Genomic DNA, 13354 nt, shown 5'->3' on the forward strand with positions numbered 1-13354 from the left:
CCTCAACCTTACAAACACCGCCGACAGAAAGTGGGGTGAGAAGGGAGCATGCTGGGGGCCGTATATGGGCCCTCTTTTCTTCCAACCGACATAGTCAGCAGCTGCTGCTGACTAAAAACAGTGGAGCTATGCGTGGATGTCTGACCTCCTTCGCACAAAGCATAAAACTGAGGAGCCGTGATCCCACGGGGGGTGTATAGCCAGAAGGGGAGGGGCCTTACACTTTTAAGTGTAATACTTTGTGTGGCCTCCGGAGGCAGTAGCTATACACCCAATTGTCTGGGTCTCCCAATAGAGCGACGAAGAAATTTAATTATATAATCTTATTTTTGGAGCAAGTGGCTTCTGGTCAAGCGCTTTTCTCTTTTTCTACATGGTTGGTTTTGCTTGACATGTGCACCCTTTCAACTATGGGGATAAGGGAGCGCTCGTTACCCGATTGCAGGATATTTGGGAAAATTAGGCCAAACATATTTCAGTCCAAAATACCAGAACTTTCAGCCTCGGGCACACAGGGCTGTGAATTTAGTTTGGGAGATCCACTCTCAGTCCCTATACGCCCTAGTCTGTGTCTCAGTCCCTATACGCCCTAGTCTGTGTCTCAGTCCCTATACGCCCTTGTCTGTGTCTCAGTCCCTATACGCCCTAGTCTGTGTCTCAGTCCCTATACGCCCTAGTCTGTGTCTCAGTCCCTATACGCCCTAGTCTGTGTCTCAGTCCCTATACGCCCTAGTCTGTGTCTCAGTCCCTATACGCCCTAGTCTGTGTCTCAGTCCCTATACGCCCTAGTCTGTGTCTCAGTCCCTATACGCCCTAGTCTGTGTCTCAGTCCCTATACGCCCTTGTCTGTGTCTCAGTCCCTATACGCCCTTGTCTGTGTCTCAGTCCCTATACGCCCTTGTCTGTGTCTCAGTCCCTATACGCCCTTGTCTGTGTCTCAGTCCCTATACGCCCTAGTCTGTGTCTCAGTCCCTATACGCCCTTGTCTGTGTCTCAGTCCCTATACGCCCTTGTCTGTGTCTCAGTCCCTATACGCCCTTGTCTGTGTCTCAGTCCCTATACGCCCTTGTCTGTGTCTCAGTCCCTATACGCCCTAGTCTGTATCTCAGTCCCTATACGCCCTAGTCTGTATCTCAGTCCCTATACGCCCTAGTCTGTATCTCAGTCCCTATACGCCCTAGTCTGTATCTCAGTCCCTATACGCCCTAGTCTGTATCTCAGTCCCTATACGCCCTTGTCTGTATCTCAGTCCCTATACGCCCTTGTCTGTATCTCACTCCCTATATGAACCCATGACATTCACCCATCAGAAGAGAAGAACGACCCAAAGTGTTTCATCGCTGCAAAACCAATGCCCGGCGCTGGCCCGGGGCGGCCGCACTCCGCGAAATTGAAGACACAAACATTTATTATTTGAACTTTTATTCTGCCTTAGAATAAAAACATTTGCAGGGTTTGTTCTCCAAAAAGAATTACAATATCGTCCTTTGTACAGGTACAAAACAAAAAAAAATAATATGATATGATGTTATAACCCTGATCCGCTGTCCACACCTCCGTAATCTGCAGCGTGCGGAGCGTCGCCCACCACAGTTTGTGCATTACATCCGGCCGCAGACTTCACTTCACATTAGTAGATGATTTACAGCCTAGGCGAGCTGGACCCGGCCCGCGCTCGGCGCTGGACCCGGCCCGCGCTCGGCGCTGGACCCGGCCCGCGCTCGGCGCTGGACCCGGCCCGCGCTCGGCGCTGGACCCGGCCCGCGCTCGGCGCTGGACCCGGCCCGCGCTCGGCGCTGGACCCGGCCCGCGCTCGGCGCTGGACCCGGCCCGCGCTCGGCGCTGGACCCGGCCCGCGCTCGGCGCTGGACCCGGCCCGCGCTCGGCGCTGGACCCGGCCCGCGCTCGGTGCTGGACCCGGCCTTCATGTCCAGGATCTCTGAATCCTTTCATTTACATGTGGTCTCGGACTCCATTCACATCCAGCACAATATATCATCTACATCTCCATCCTCTAAATCCCCAAATGTACTGCGCCCCCTGGTGGATCGTGGTAAGCACAGACGGGAGGTGCAGTAGTCAAGTGCTGAGTCCCTGATATACAGTAGATCCTGCCGGCTGCTCTGGAGGTGACTAGAGACTGCCTTCAGTAACTGTTAGCGCCCCCCCCAGGTGGATTAGTATGAGGCATTGACCGAGCGATCCATGAGGACCGACGTATCCTGCAACTGATCGGCCCCAGTAATGTTTTGGCAGCCATATTCAGCCGTCATTTGTTGGATCCAGAATTCTGTGTTCATCATCTCCAAGCACAACCCCACACCCGGCATGCTGGGAGCTGTAGTCACACGATGGCCATGATTAACCACGGACTGACCAGAGAGCGAACCTGTGGCTAAAAATGGCCGTCTAGGCCTGTATGAAGGGTCCTCCTAGCAAGTGCTATATAAAAGATAACATTTTTAAAGTGCCATATCTGTACTCTTTCCACCCCAAGCCAGGACCCTCCGATGCTGCACATATTTCCCGCCATCCTGTAAAATGAACATACGGCCAAAAAAAAAAAAAAAAAAAACAGGAGGTGCACAACGAGACCACACAAAGGCATCTACATGTCATGTTATCAGTCACGATATCTCTGGAGGTAGCGGACATAACTGTATTAACTTTAAAGGGAACCTGTCAGGTCCAATACACACCCAGAACCATGAGCAGTTCTGGGTGCATATTGCTAATACCTGCCCAACTGTCCCTGTATACACCAGCACCTCAAAAAAAAAAAACAAAAAAAAAACTTTAGAAATACTTTTTTTAATGAGGCCAGGACTAGTCCCAAGGGCGTTACCTTGGCTAGTCGGCCCCCTTAGCATGTAAGCACTCCCCTGTGAGCATACTAAAACAAACTAATGAATGTGCAGCGTCAGAGGATGGTTGCACTCACCTCAATGCTGCCATTGCATCTGACGGTGGATTTCGTCTCGGCGCGCATGATCCCGGACTGTCGTCCATCGCACTACAAGAGTTTGAAGTCAGGATGCGTACACGCAGCTTCTAAACACGGGTGACCGAAAGGTCGGGATCATGCGCGCAGAGTCAAAATACACCATCGGGCGCGTTTGCAGCAGAGAGGTGAAAGAGACCATCCTCTGATGCTGCGCATTCATTAGGGGTGTGCTAACATGCTAAGGGGGCCAACTAGCCAAGGAAAGCATTGCCCTTGGGACTAGTCCCTGCGCTCATTAGCATATGAAAGGATCTTTAGAAATAAATTTATCTATGCTAGTGTATACAGGGACAGTTAATCAGGAATTAGAACTGCTCGTGGTTCTGGCTGAATATTGGACCTGACAGGTTCCCTTTATGCATTGCTCAGTTTTTACATCTGCAGTTGTACTGTCACTATTAGGCCGTGTTCACACGCTGCAGAAAATCTGCTGCATTTATCAGTTCAAGGAAAGTGGATGCGATTTTAGAAAAACTTGTGTCTATTAGACACTGGAGAACTTGAAGTTTTTGGTTCTTTGGGAGCAGGGGAAAAAAAAAACAAAAAAACAAAAAAACGCAATAATCTGAGCAGACTGATATTGCGTGTATTTTAGTGCAGACAGTGAAGAGAAAAAAAAAAAAAGTTCAGATGTGTGAACATGGCCCGACTCTAATCACATCCAGAGCTGCATTCAGCAACTGAACACAGAATACTGCCCCAGGGTCAGCACAGACCACCGTACATCAAACTCCAGGCACCATTCCTAAAAAAAAAAAAAAAAATAAAAAAATAAAGTGGGGGGAGGGTGCTACAACGTTCATGTCAGATATGGCGGCACGTAATGGGATCGCACGCTGCAGCTCTGGATGTGACTAGAGTATTAGAAGCGTGACCGGGCCCCAACGCTGCCGACCTTCCTAACCGGATGCACCGCGGGCTGTGACGTGCCGCAGCCTTCGGGAGAGGACAATAAATTACGGGGAGGGGTGGACCCTGCGCTACTTCAGTTTCCCCTAAACAAGTTAACATTTTAAGTCACAAAAAAAAAAAAAACCAAAAAAAAACCTAAAAACTAAAAAAGCAAAAATGTGTTTCGTTTAATAGTAAAGAGACAAAAAAAACAAAAAAAAAACACCCTATGACATCTTTGGATCCTTTTTGCACAAGGTGCAAGCGGGTGAGGGACCGTAGAACGACACGTCGGCATTTCTCACTTTCAGGATTTCTCATCTTTCGGCCACCACTGTAAGGAAGGGTCTTGGCCGGCGCGGGCCCGTCCAGGGGGGCCGGCGCGGGCCCGTCCAGGGGGGCCGGCGCGGGCCCGTCCAGGGGGGGCCGGCGCGGGCCCGTCCAGGGGGGGCCGGCGCGGGCCCGTCCAGGGGGGGCCGGCGCGGGCCCGTCCAGGGGGGGCCGGCGCGGGCCCGTCCAGGGGGGGCCGGCGCGGGCCCGTCCAGGGGGGGCCGGCGCGGGCCCGTCCAGGGGGGGCCGGCGCGGGCCCGTCCAGGGGGGCCGGCGCGGGCCCGTCCAGGGGGGCCGGCGCGATTTGTGGCCTCATTCTGTTGAAATTTGCTTCCCCCCCCCCCCCCCCCCCCATCAGGTCACTTCCAAAGCTGCACCGAGATTTCACTTCCACATAAGCAACATCGGGTATCGAAGACAACCCCCACACGCAGCTCTGGATGTGAACTATTAAACTAAAACGCACTAGGGAAAAAGGAAAAAAAAAAAATATTAAAAAAGTAGAAATCACGCTTGGCAGATGCCTTCAGCCAGATTTCTGCAAACCTTAAAGCCGACACTTAGTAACTTCTGTGCAAAAGGTAAGAAAAGTTTAACGTCGCCGCTCTCCAAAATATGCATTTTTTTTTATCTTTGCCTATAGAAAAAAGAAAAACGTTACGTCTAATGGAAGTATCTCATAGAAGTAACGAAAATAAACCCGCCATACTGAGATGATGCTGTACACGCCATTAGATGCGCCAGATACAAAGGTTTTCGTCTTTACAGCTATACAAAGCTCGGGGGGGTTTCTTTGGCAGTGGGATCAACTCACTCACACAACTATATATAAAAAAAAAAAAGAAAAAAAAAAAAAAAGAAGTGTCCTTTGCCTAAGAAACAGCGTCTCCCTGTAATAAACCAACTAAGTGTGCTGCTATCAGACGAGAAGAAAGGGCGGCCATATAAAAAACCCCAACAGAATGAATGGCAAAAAAAAAAACAAAACATGGGCGCTCCAGTCCCGCGTCGTGCGGAATATCCAGACCTAAAAGGACTTCAGTCTTCTGCTTCAATAATGCTGAACAAAGGGAACAGATTTTTCGGTCTATGTTTTTGCCACCCGTTTCCGTAACTTTAGTGTTGCAGGGACCTTTGGGTGTATTAAAAAAAAAAAAAAAAAAAAAAAGAAGGAGAAACGAATTTCTGGCAGGACCCCGCTGCACTGAAGACTTTCATTACGTAGTCAAAAAAAAAAAAACCCTCCCTCCCCTTCCCCCCCCAGTGCTGGTGACAAAATATACAGCAAGATAAATGTCATTCTTCACAAAAGACCGAAAACAAGTTCTCCAGACGGACAAAAAAAAATAAAAAAAATAACGAAAAATCTCCTCCGTCCTGGACTAGGCGGCCACCTTGTTGTCTTTCTGCAAAAGAGAAAAGGAGAAAATAAAATTAGGTTTTTAAGTCTCGATATGGAAAATTAACAGCAGATAAGGGGGGGGGGGGGGCGACTATTGGGCTCTGTTCACACTAGAAAAAGGATTTTTCATAAAGAAGGGAATTTTGTTTACTTACCGTAAATTCCTTTTCTTCTAGCTCCAATTGGGAGACCCAGACAATTGGGTGTATAGCTACTGCCTCCGGAGGCCGCACAAAGTACTACACTTAAAAGTGTAAGGCCCCTCCCCTTCTGGCTATACACCCCCCCGTGGGAGCACGGGTCCCTCAGTTTTAGTGCAAAAGCAAGAAGGAGGAAAGCCAATAACTGTTTCAAAAACAAATTCAATCCGATAAACAATATCGGAGAACGTAACTTAACATGAACAACATGTGCACCCGAAAAACAAATACCCTAAGAAAAAACAGGGCGGGTGCTGGGTCTCCCAATTGGAGCTAGAAGAAAGGAATTTACGGTAAGTAAACAAAATTCCCTTCTTTTTCGCTCCTAATTGGGAGACCCAGACAATTGGGACGTCCAAAAGCAGTCCCTGGGTGGGTAAAATAATATCTCGCGATCGGGCTGTCAGGCAGCCCTTTCTTACAGGTGGGCCACCGCCGCCTGAAGGACTTGTCTACCTAGGCTGGCATCCACCGAAGCGTAGGTATGCACCTGATAATGCTTGGTAAAAGTGTGCAGACTCGACCAGGTAGCCGCCTGGCACACCTGCTGAGCCGTAGCCTGATGCCGTAATGCCCAGGACGCACCCACGGCTCTGGTAGAATGGGCCTTCAGTCCAGAAGGAGTCGGAAGCCCAGCAGAACGGTAGGCGTGAAGAATTGGTTCCTTGATCCACCGCGCAAGGGTGGATTTGGAAGCTTGCGACCCTTTATGCTGACCAGCGACCAGGATAAAGAGTGCATCCGAACGGCGCAGAGACGCCGTGCGGGAAATATAGATCCTGAGTGCTCTCACCAGGTCCAACAGATGCAAACCCTTTTCAAATTGGTGAACTGGATGCGGACACAAAGACGGTAAAGTGATATCCTGATTGAGATGAAAGGAAGATACCACCTTGGGAAGAAACTCTGGAATTGGACGCAGAACTACCTTGTCTTGGTGAAACACCAGGAAGGGAGATTTGCAAGATAACGCCGCCAGCTCTGACACTCTCCGAAGAGACGTGACCGCCACCAGAAAAGCCACTTTCTGTGAAAGCCGAGAAAAGGAAATCTCCTTCATAGGCTCGAAAGGCGGCTTCTGGAGAGCAATTAGAACCTTGTTCAGATCCCAGGGTTCCAATGGCCGCTTGTAAGGGGGAACGATATGACAAACCCCTTGCAGGAACGTGCGTACCTTAGGAAGTCGCGCCAGGCGCTTCTGAAAGAATACGGATAGCGCAGAGACTTGTCCTTTAAGGGAGCTAAGCGACAAACCTTTTTCCAACCCAGACTGCAGGAAGGAAAGAAAAATAGGCAATGCAAATGGCCAGGGAGAAACTCCCTGAGCAGAGCACCAAGATAAGAATATCTTCCACGTTCTGTGGTAGATCTTGGCGGAGGATGGTTTCCTAGCCTGTCTCATGGTGGCAACAACATCATGAGATAAACCTGAGGTCCCTAGGATCCAGGACTCAATGGCCACACAGTCAGGTTCAGGGCCGCAGAATTCAGATGGAAAAACGGCCCTTGAGACAGCAAGTCTGGACGGCCTGGTAGCGCCCACGGTTGTCCTACCGTGAGATGCCACAGATCCGGGTACCACGACCTCCTTGGCCAGTCTGGAGCGACGAGAATGGCGCAACGGCAGTCGGACCTGATTTTGCGGAGCACTCTGGGCAACAATGCCAGAGGTGGGAACACATAAGGTAGTCGGAACTGCGACCAATCCTGAACTAAGGCGTCTGCCGCCAGAGCTCGGTGATCGTGAGACCGTGCCATGAAAACCAGGACCTTGTTGTTGTGCCGTGACGCCATCAGGTCGACGTCCGGCATCCCCCAGCGGCGACAGATCTCCTGAAACACGTCCGGGTGAAGGGACCATTCCCCTGCGTCCATGCCCTGGCGACTGAGAAAGTCTGCTTCCCAGTTTTCCACGCCTGGGATGTGAACTGCGGATATGGTGGATGCTGTGTTTTCCACCCACGTCAGAATCCGCCGGACTTCTTGAAAGGCTTGCCGACTGCGTGTTCCCCCTTGGTGGTTGATGTACGCCACCGCTGTGGAATTGTCCGACTGAATCCGGATCTGCTTGCCCTCCAGCCACTGTTGGAAGGCTCGCAGAGCAAGATAGACTGCTCTGATTTCCAGAACATTGATCTGAAGGGTGGACTCTCTCTGAGTCCACGTACCCTGAGCCCTGTGGTGAAGAAACACTGCTCCCCACCCTGATAGGCTCGCATCTGTCGTGACCACCGCCCTGATGGGGGTAGGAACGACTTTCCTTTTGACAATGAGGTGGGAAGAAGCCACCATCGGAGAGAGTCCTTGGCTGCCTGAGAGAGGGAGACATCCCTGTCGAGGGACGTCGACTTCCCGTCCCATTGGCGGAGAATGTCCCATTGTAGAGGGCGCAGATGAAACTGCGCGAAAGGGACTGCTTCCATTGCTGCCACCATCTTCCATAGGAAATGCATGAGGCGCCTCAAGGAGTGGGACTGGTTCTGCAGGAGAGATTGCACCCCTGTCTGCAGAGAGCACTGCTTGTCCAGTGGAAGCTTCACTATCGCTGAGAGAGTATGAAACTCCATGCCAAGATATGTTAGTGATTGGGTCGGGGTTAGATTTGACTTTGAAAAGTTGATAATCCACCCGAAACTCTGGAGAGTCTTCAGTGCCACGTCCAGACTGTGTTGGCATGCCTCTTGAGAGGGTGCCTTTATAAGTAGATCGTCCAAATACGGGATCACAGAGTGACCCTGCGAGTGCAGGACTGCTACTACTGCTGCCATGACCTTGGTGAAGACCCGAGGGGCTGTTGCCAGCCCGAAAGGTAACGCTACGAACTGCAGGTGTTCGCTTTCTATAACGAAGCGTAGAAAACGCTGATGCTCTGGCGCAATCGGCACGTGAAGATAAGCATCTTTGATGTCTATTGATGCTAAGAAATCTCCTTGAGACATTGAGGCTATGACGGAGCGTAGAGATTCCATCCGGAACCTCCTGGTTTTTACGTGTTTGTTGAGCAACTTTAGATCCAGGACGGGCCGAAAGGACCCGTCCTTCTTTGGCACCACAAACAGATTGGAGTAAAAACCGTGACCTTGTTCCTGAAGAGGAACGGAAGTCACCACTCCTTCCGCCTTTAGAGCGGCCACCGCCTGCAGCAGAGCATCGGCTCGGTCGGGCGGTGGGGAAGTTCTGAAGAAACGAGTTGGAGGACGAGAGCTGAACTCTATCCTGTACCCGTGAGACAGAATGTCCTTCACCCAACGGTCTTTGACCTGTGACAGCCAAATGTCGCCAAAGCGGGAGAGCCTGCCACCGACCGAGGATGCGGAGAGAGGAGGCTGAAAGTCATGAGGAAGCCGTCTTGGTAACGGTTCTTCCTGCTGTCTTTTTTGGGCGTGACTGAGTCCGCCAAGAATCTGAGCCTCTCTGAGCCTTTTGAGTCCTTTTGGACGAGGAGAATTGGGACCTGCCTGAGCCTCGAAAGGACCGAAAACCAGACTGACCCCTCCTTTGTTGGGGCTTGTTTTGTCTGTGTTGAGGTAAGGATGAGTCCTTACCCTTGGAGTGTTTAATGATTTCATCCAAACGCTCCCCAAACAATCGGTCGCGAGAAAAAGGCAAACTGGTTAAGCACTTCTTGGAAGCAGAATCTGCCTTCCATTCTCTCAACCACAGGGCTCTGCGCAAAACCACGGAGTTGGCTGACGCCACCGCCGTACGGCTCGTAGAGTCCAGGACAGCATTAATCGCGTAAGACGCGAATGCAGACATTTGAGAAGTCAATGGTGCCACCTGCGGGGCAGATGTACGTGTGACCGAGTCGACTTGTATAAGCCCAGCTGAAATGGCTTGGAGTGCCCATACGGCTGCAAAAGCTGGCGCCAACGACGCTCCAATAGCTTCATAGATGGATTTCAGCCAGAGCTCCATCTGCCTGTCAGTGGCATCTTTAAGTGCCGCTCCATCTTCTACTGCAACTAAAGATCTAGCTGCAAGCCTGGAGATTGGAGGGTCCACCTTGGGACACTGGGTCCAACCCTTGACCACGTCAGGGGGAAAAGGATAGCGTGTATCTTTAAGCCGTTTAGAAAACCGCTTCTCAGGATAAGCGTGGTGTTTCTGGATTGCATCTCTAAAGTCAGCGTGGTCCAGAAAAGTGCTTAATTTACACTTGGGATATCTGAAATGGAATTTCTCCTGCTGTGAAGCTGCCTCCTCCGCAGGAAGAGCTGGCGGGGAAATATCTAACATCCTATTGATGGACGCTATAAGATCATTCACTATGGCGTCACCATCCGGTGTATCCAGATTGAGAGCGGTCCCAGGATCAGAATCTTGATCAGTTACATCCGCCTCATCACCCATAGATTCGTCCCGCTGGGATCCTGACCAGTGAGACGAAGTTGAGGGCCCCTCATAACGAGCCCGCTTAGGTTGTCTGGGACTGTTGTCTGAGTCAGAATCGTCACCCTGGGGTGCATGTGACACCCCCGGAGCTTGGAAGTGTTCCAGCTGAGGGGGACCAGGGGGCAATGTACCAACAGTGCCCATGGTCTGAGTTACTGGTCTAGACTGCAATGTTTCAAGAATCTTTGACATGGTCATAGACAATCTGTCAGCAAAAGCTGCAAACTCCGTTCCTGTCACCTGGACAGCATTCACAGGTGGTACACTCTGGGTCACGTCCAGCAGAGGCCCCGGCTGTGCAAGTTGCACAGGGGCCGAGCACTGCACACAATGGGGGTCAGTGGAACCTGCCGGTAGAGCAGCCCCACATGCGGTACAGGCAGCATATAATGTCTGTGCCTTGGCACCCTTGCGTTTTGCGGACGACATGCTGTTGCCTCCTTGTAATCTAGGAGGGTATATAGCCGAGAATCACCAGCGACCGTACAGTACAAAGTATTTGCAAACACAAAATACTCAGTATACAAACGGCACAAGTGGGGGTGAGCCCTTGAGGGCTGCTTACCGCCCGCTGAACAGCGGGTATGAGGCCGTAGAATCCCGTGTCTGGGTCTCCCCGTCTCCCCTCTGCAGCTCAGCGTGCAGGCAGGAATGGCTGCCGGCGTTCAGTGAAGAGGGGCGGACCGTGGGCGTGCCACAAACAAAGTGCGGGAAACTGCGTCCTACTGTGCCTGGTGTGAGGGCTGGAGTATGTAAAAAAGACTCCAGCCCTCAGCGCTGATGCTCTGTACAGCGTCCCGCCCTCCTCCTGACTGGCAGGTGCGGAGGCGGGAACGAACGAACTAGGCCGCAAAGAAGGGAATTTTGTTTACTTACCGTAAATTCCTTTTCTTCTAGCTCTAATTGGGAGACCCAGACAATTGGGTGTATAGCTACTGCCTCCGGAGGCCACACAAAGTATTACACTTAAAAGTGTAAGGCCCCTCCCCTTCTGCCTATACACCCCCCGTGGGATCACGGGCTGCTCAGTTTTAGTGCAAAAGCAAGAAGGAGGAAAGCCAATAAACTGGTTTAAGCAAATTCAATCCGAAGGAATATCGGAGAACTGAAACCATTCAACATGACTAACATGTATACCCCAAAAAAACAGGGGCGGGTGCTGGGTCTCCCAATTAGAGCTAGAAGAAAAGGAATTTACGGTAAGTAAACAAAATTCCCTTCTTCGTCGCTCTATTGGGAGACCCAGACAATTGGGATGTCCAAAAGCAATCCCTGGGTGGGTAAAATAATACCTCGTGATAGGCCGTAAAATGGCCTTTTCCTACATGGGGGCAACCGCCGCCTGCAGGACTCTTCTACCTAGGCTGGCGTCCGCCGAAGCATAGGTATGCACCTGATAATGCTTGGTAAAAGCGTGCAGACTCGACCAGGTAGCCGCCTGGCACACCTGCTGGGCCGAAGCCTGGTGCCGTAATGCCCGGGACGCACCCACGGCTCTGGCAAAATGGGCCTTCAGCCCTGAGGGAACCGGAAGCCCCGCAGAACGGTAGACTTCAAGAACTGGTTCGTTGATCCACCGAGTCAGGGTGGATTTGGAAGCTTGCAACCCCTTACGCTGACCAGCGACAAGGACAAGAGTGCCTCCGAGCGGCGCAGGAGCGCCATGCGGGAAAAGTAGATTCTGAGAGCTCTCACCAGATCCAACAAAAGCAAATCCCGTTCACATTGATGAACTGGATGACAAGACGGTAAGGAGATATCCCGATTGAGATGACAGGGGGATACCACCTTAGGGAGAACTCCTGAATCGGGCGCAGAACCACCTTGTCCTGGTGAAAACACCAGGAAGGGAGATTTGCAAGACAGCGCTGCTAGCTTGGCCACTCTCCGAAGAGACGTGACCGCCACTAGAAAAGGCCACTGTCCGTGAAAGGCGAGAAAGGGAAACATCCCTCATAGGCTCGAAAAGCGGCTTCTGGAGAGCTATTAGAACCCTGTTCAGATCCCAGGGCTCTAACGGCTGCTTGTAAGGAGGGACGATCTGACAAACCCCTTGCAGGAACGTGCGTACCTGTTGGAGTCTGGCCAGGCGCTTCTGAAAAAACACAGAGAGCGCAGAGACTTGTCCCTTAAGGGAGCCGAGCGACCAACCTTTTTCCAACCTGGATTGCAGGAAGGAAAGGAAAGTAGTCAATGCCAATGGCCAGGGAGAAACGTCCTGAGCCGAGCACCAAGCTAAGAATATCTTCCACGTCCTGTGGTAGATCTTGGTAGAGCTTGGTTTCCTAGCCTATCCCATGGAGGCAATGACCTCTTGAGATAATCCTGAAGACTCTAGGATCCAGGACTCAATGGCCACACAGTCAGGTTCAGGGCCGCAGAATTCAGATGGAAAAACGGCCCTTGAGACAGCAAGTCTGGCCGGTCTGGTAGTGCCCACGGTTGTCCTACCGTGAGATGCCACATATCCGGGAACCACAACCTCCTCGGCCAGTCTGGAGCGACGAGGATGGCGCGGCGGCAGTCGGACCTGATCTTGCGTAGCACTCTGGGCAACAGCGCCAGAGGTGGAAACACATAAGGGAGCCGGAACTGCGACCAATCTTGAACTAAGGCGTCCGCCGCCAGAGCTCTGTGATCGTGAGACCGTGCCGTGAAAGCTGGGACCTTGTTGTTGTGCCGGGACGCCATTAGGTCGACGTCCGGCATCCCCTAGCGGCGACAGATCTCCTGAAACGCGTCCGGGTGAAGAGACCATTCCCCTGCGTCCATACCCTGGCGACTGAGGAAGTCTGCTTCCCAGTTTTCTACGCCCGGGATGTGAACTGCGGATATGGTGGATGCCGTGTCTTCCACCCACGTCAGAAACCGCCGGACTTCCTGGAAGGCTTGCCGACTGCGTGTCCCCCCTTGGTGGTTGATGTATGCCACCGCTGTGGGGTTGTCCGCCTGAATTCGGATCTGCTTGCCTTCCAGCCACTGCTGGAAGGCTCGTAGGGCAAAATACACTGCTCTGATTTCCAGAACATTGATCTGAAGGGTGGACTCCTGCTGAGTCCACGTACCTTGAGCCCTGTGGAGGAGAAAAATTGCTCCCCACCCTGAAGACAATGAGGTGGGAAGAAGCCACCA

General features: G+C 51.8%; 1 protein-coding gene across 1 annotated transcript in view; it reads right to left on the bottom strand.

Annotated features, from left to right (window-relative positions):
* Positions 1 to 5607: 5607 nt before the first annotated feature.
* The window catches only part of LSM14A (LSM14A mRNA processing body assembly factor), a 69866-nt gene continuing 62119 nt past the window's right edge, over positions 5608 to 13354 (bottom strand). Inside the window, 1 exon segment of the mRNA XM_075325438.1 lies at positions 5608 to 5631. Coding sequence (XP_075181553.1) covers positions 5608 to 5631 — 24 coding nt within the window.

This window comes from Anomaloglossus baeobatrachus, chromosome 10, assembly GCF_048569485.1.
Source record: "Anomaloglossus baeobatrachus isolate aAnoBae1 chromosome 10, aAnoBae1.hap1, whole genome shotgun sequence".
Taxonomy (NCBI): domain Eukaryota; kingdom Metazoa; phylum Chordata; class Amphibia; order Anura; family Aromobatidae; genus Anomaloglossus; species Anomaloglossus baeobatrachus.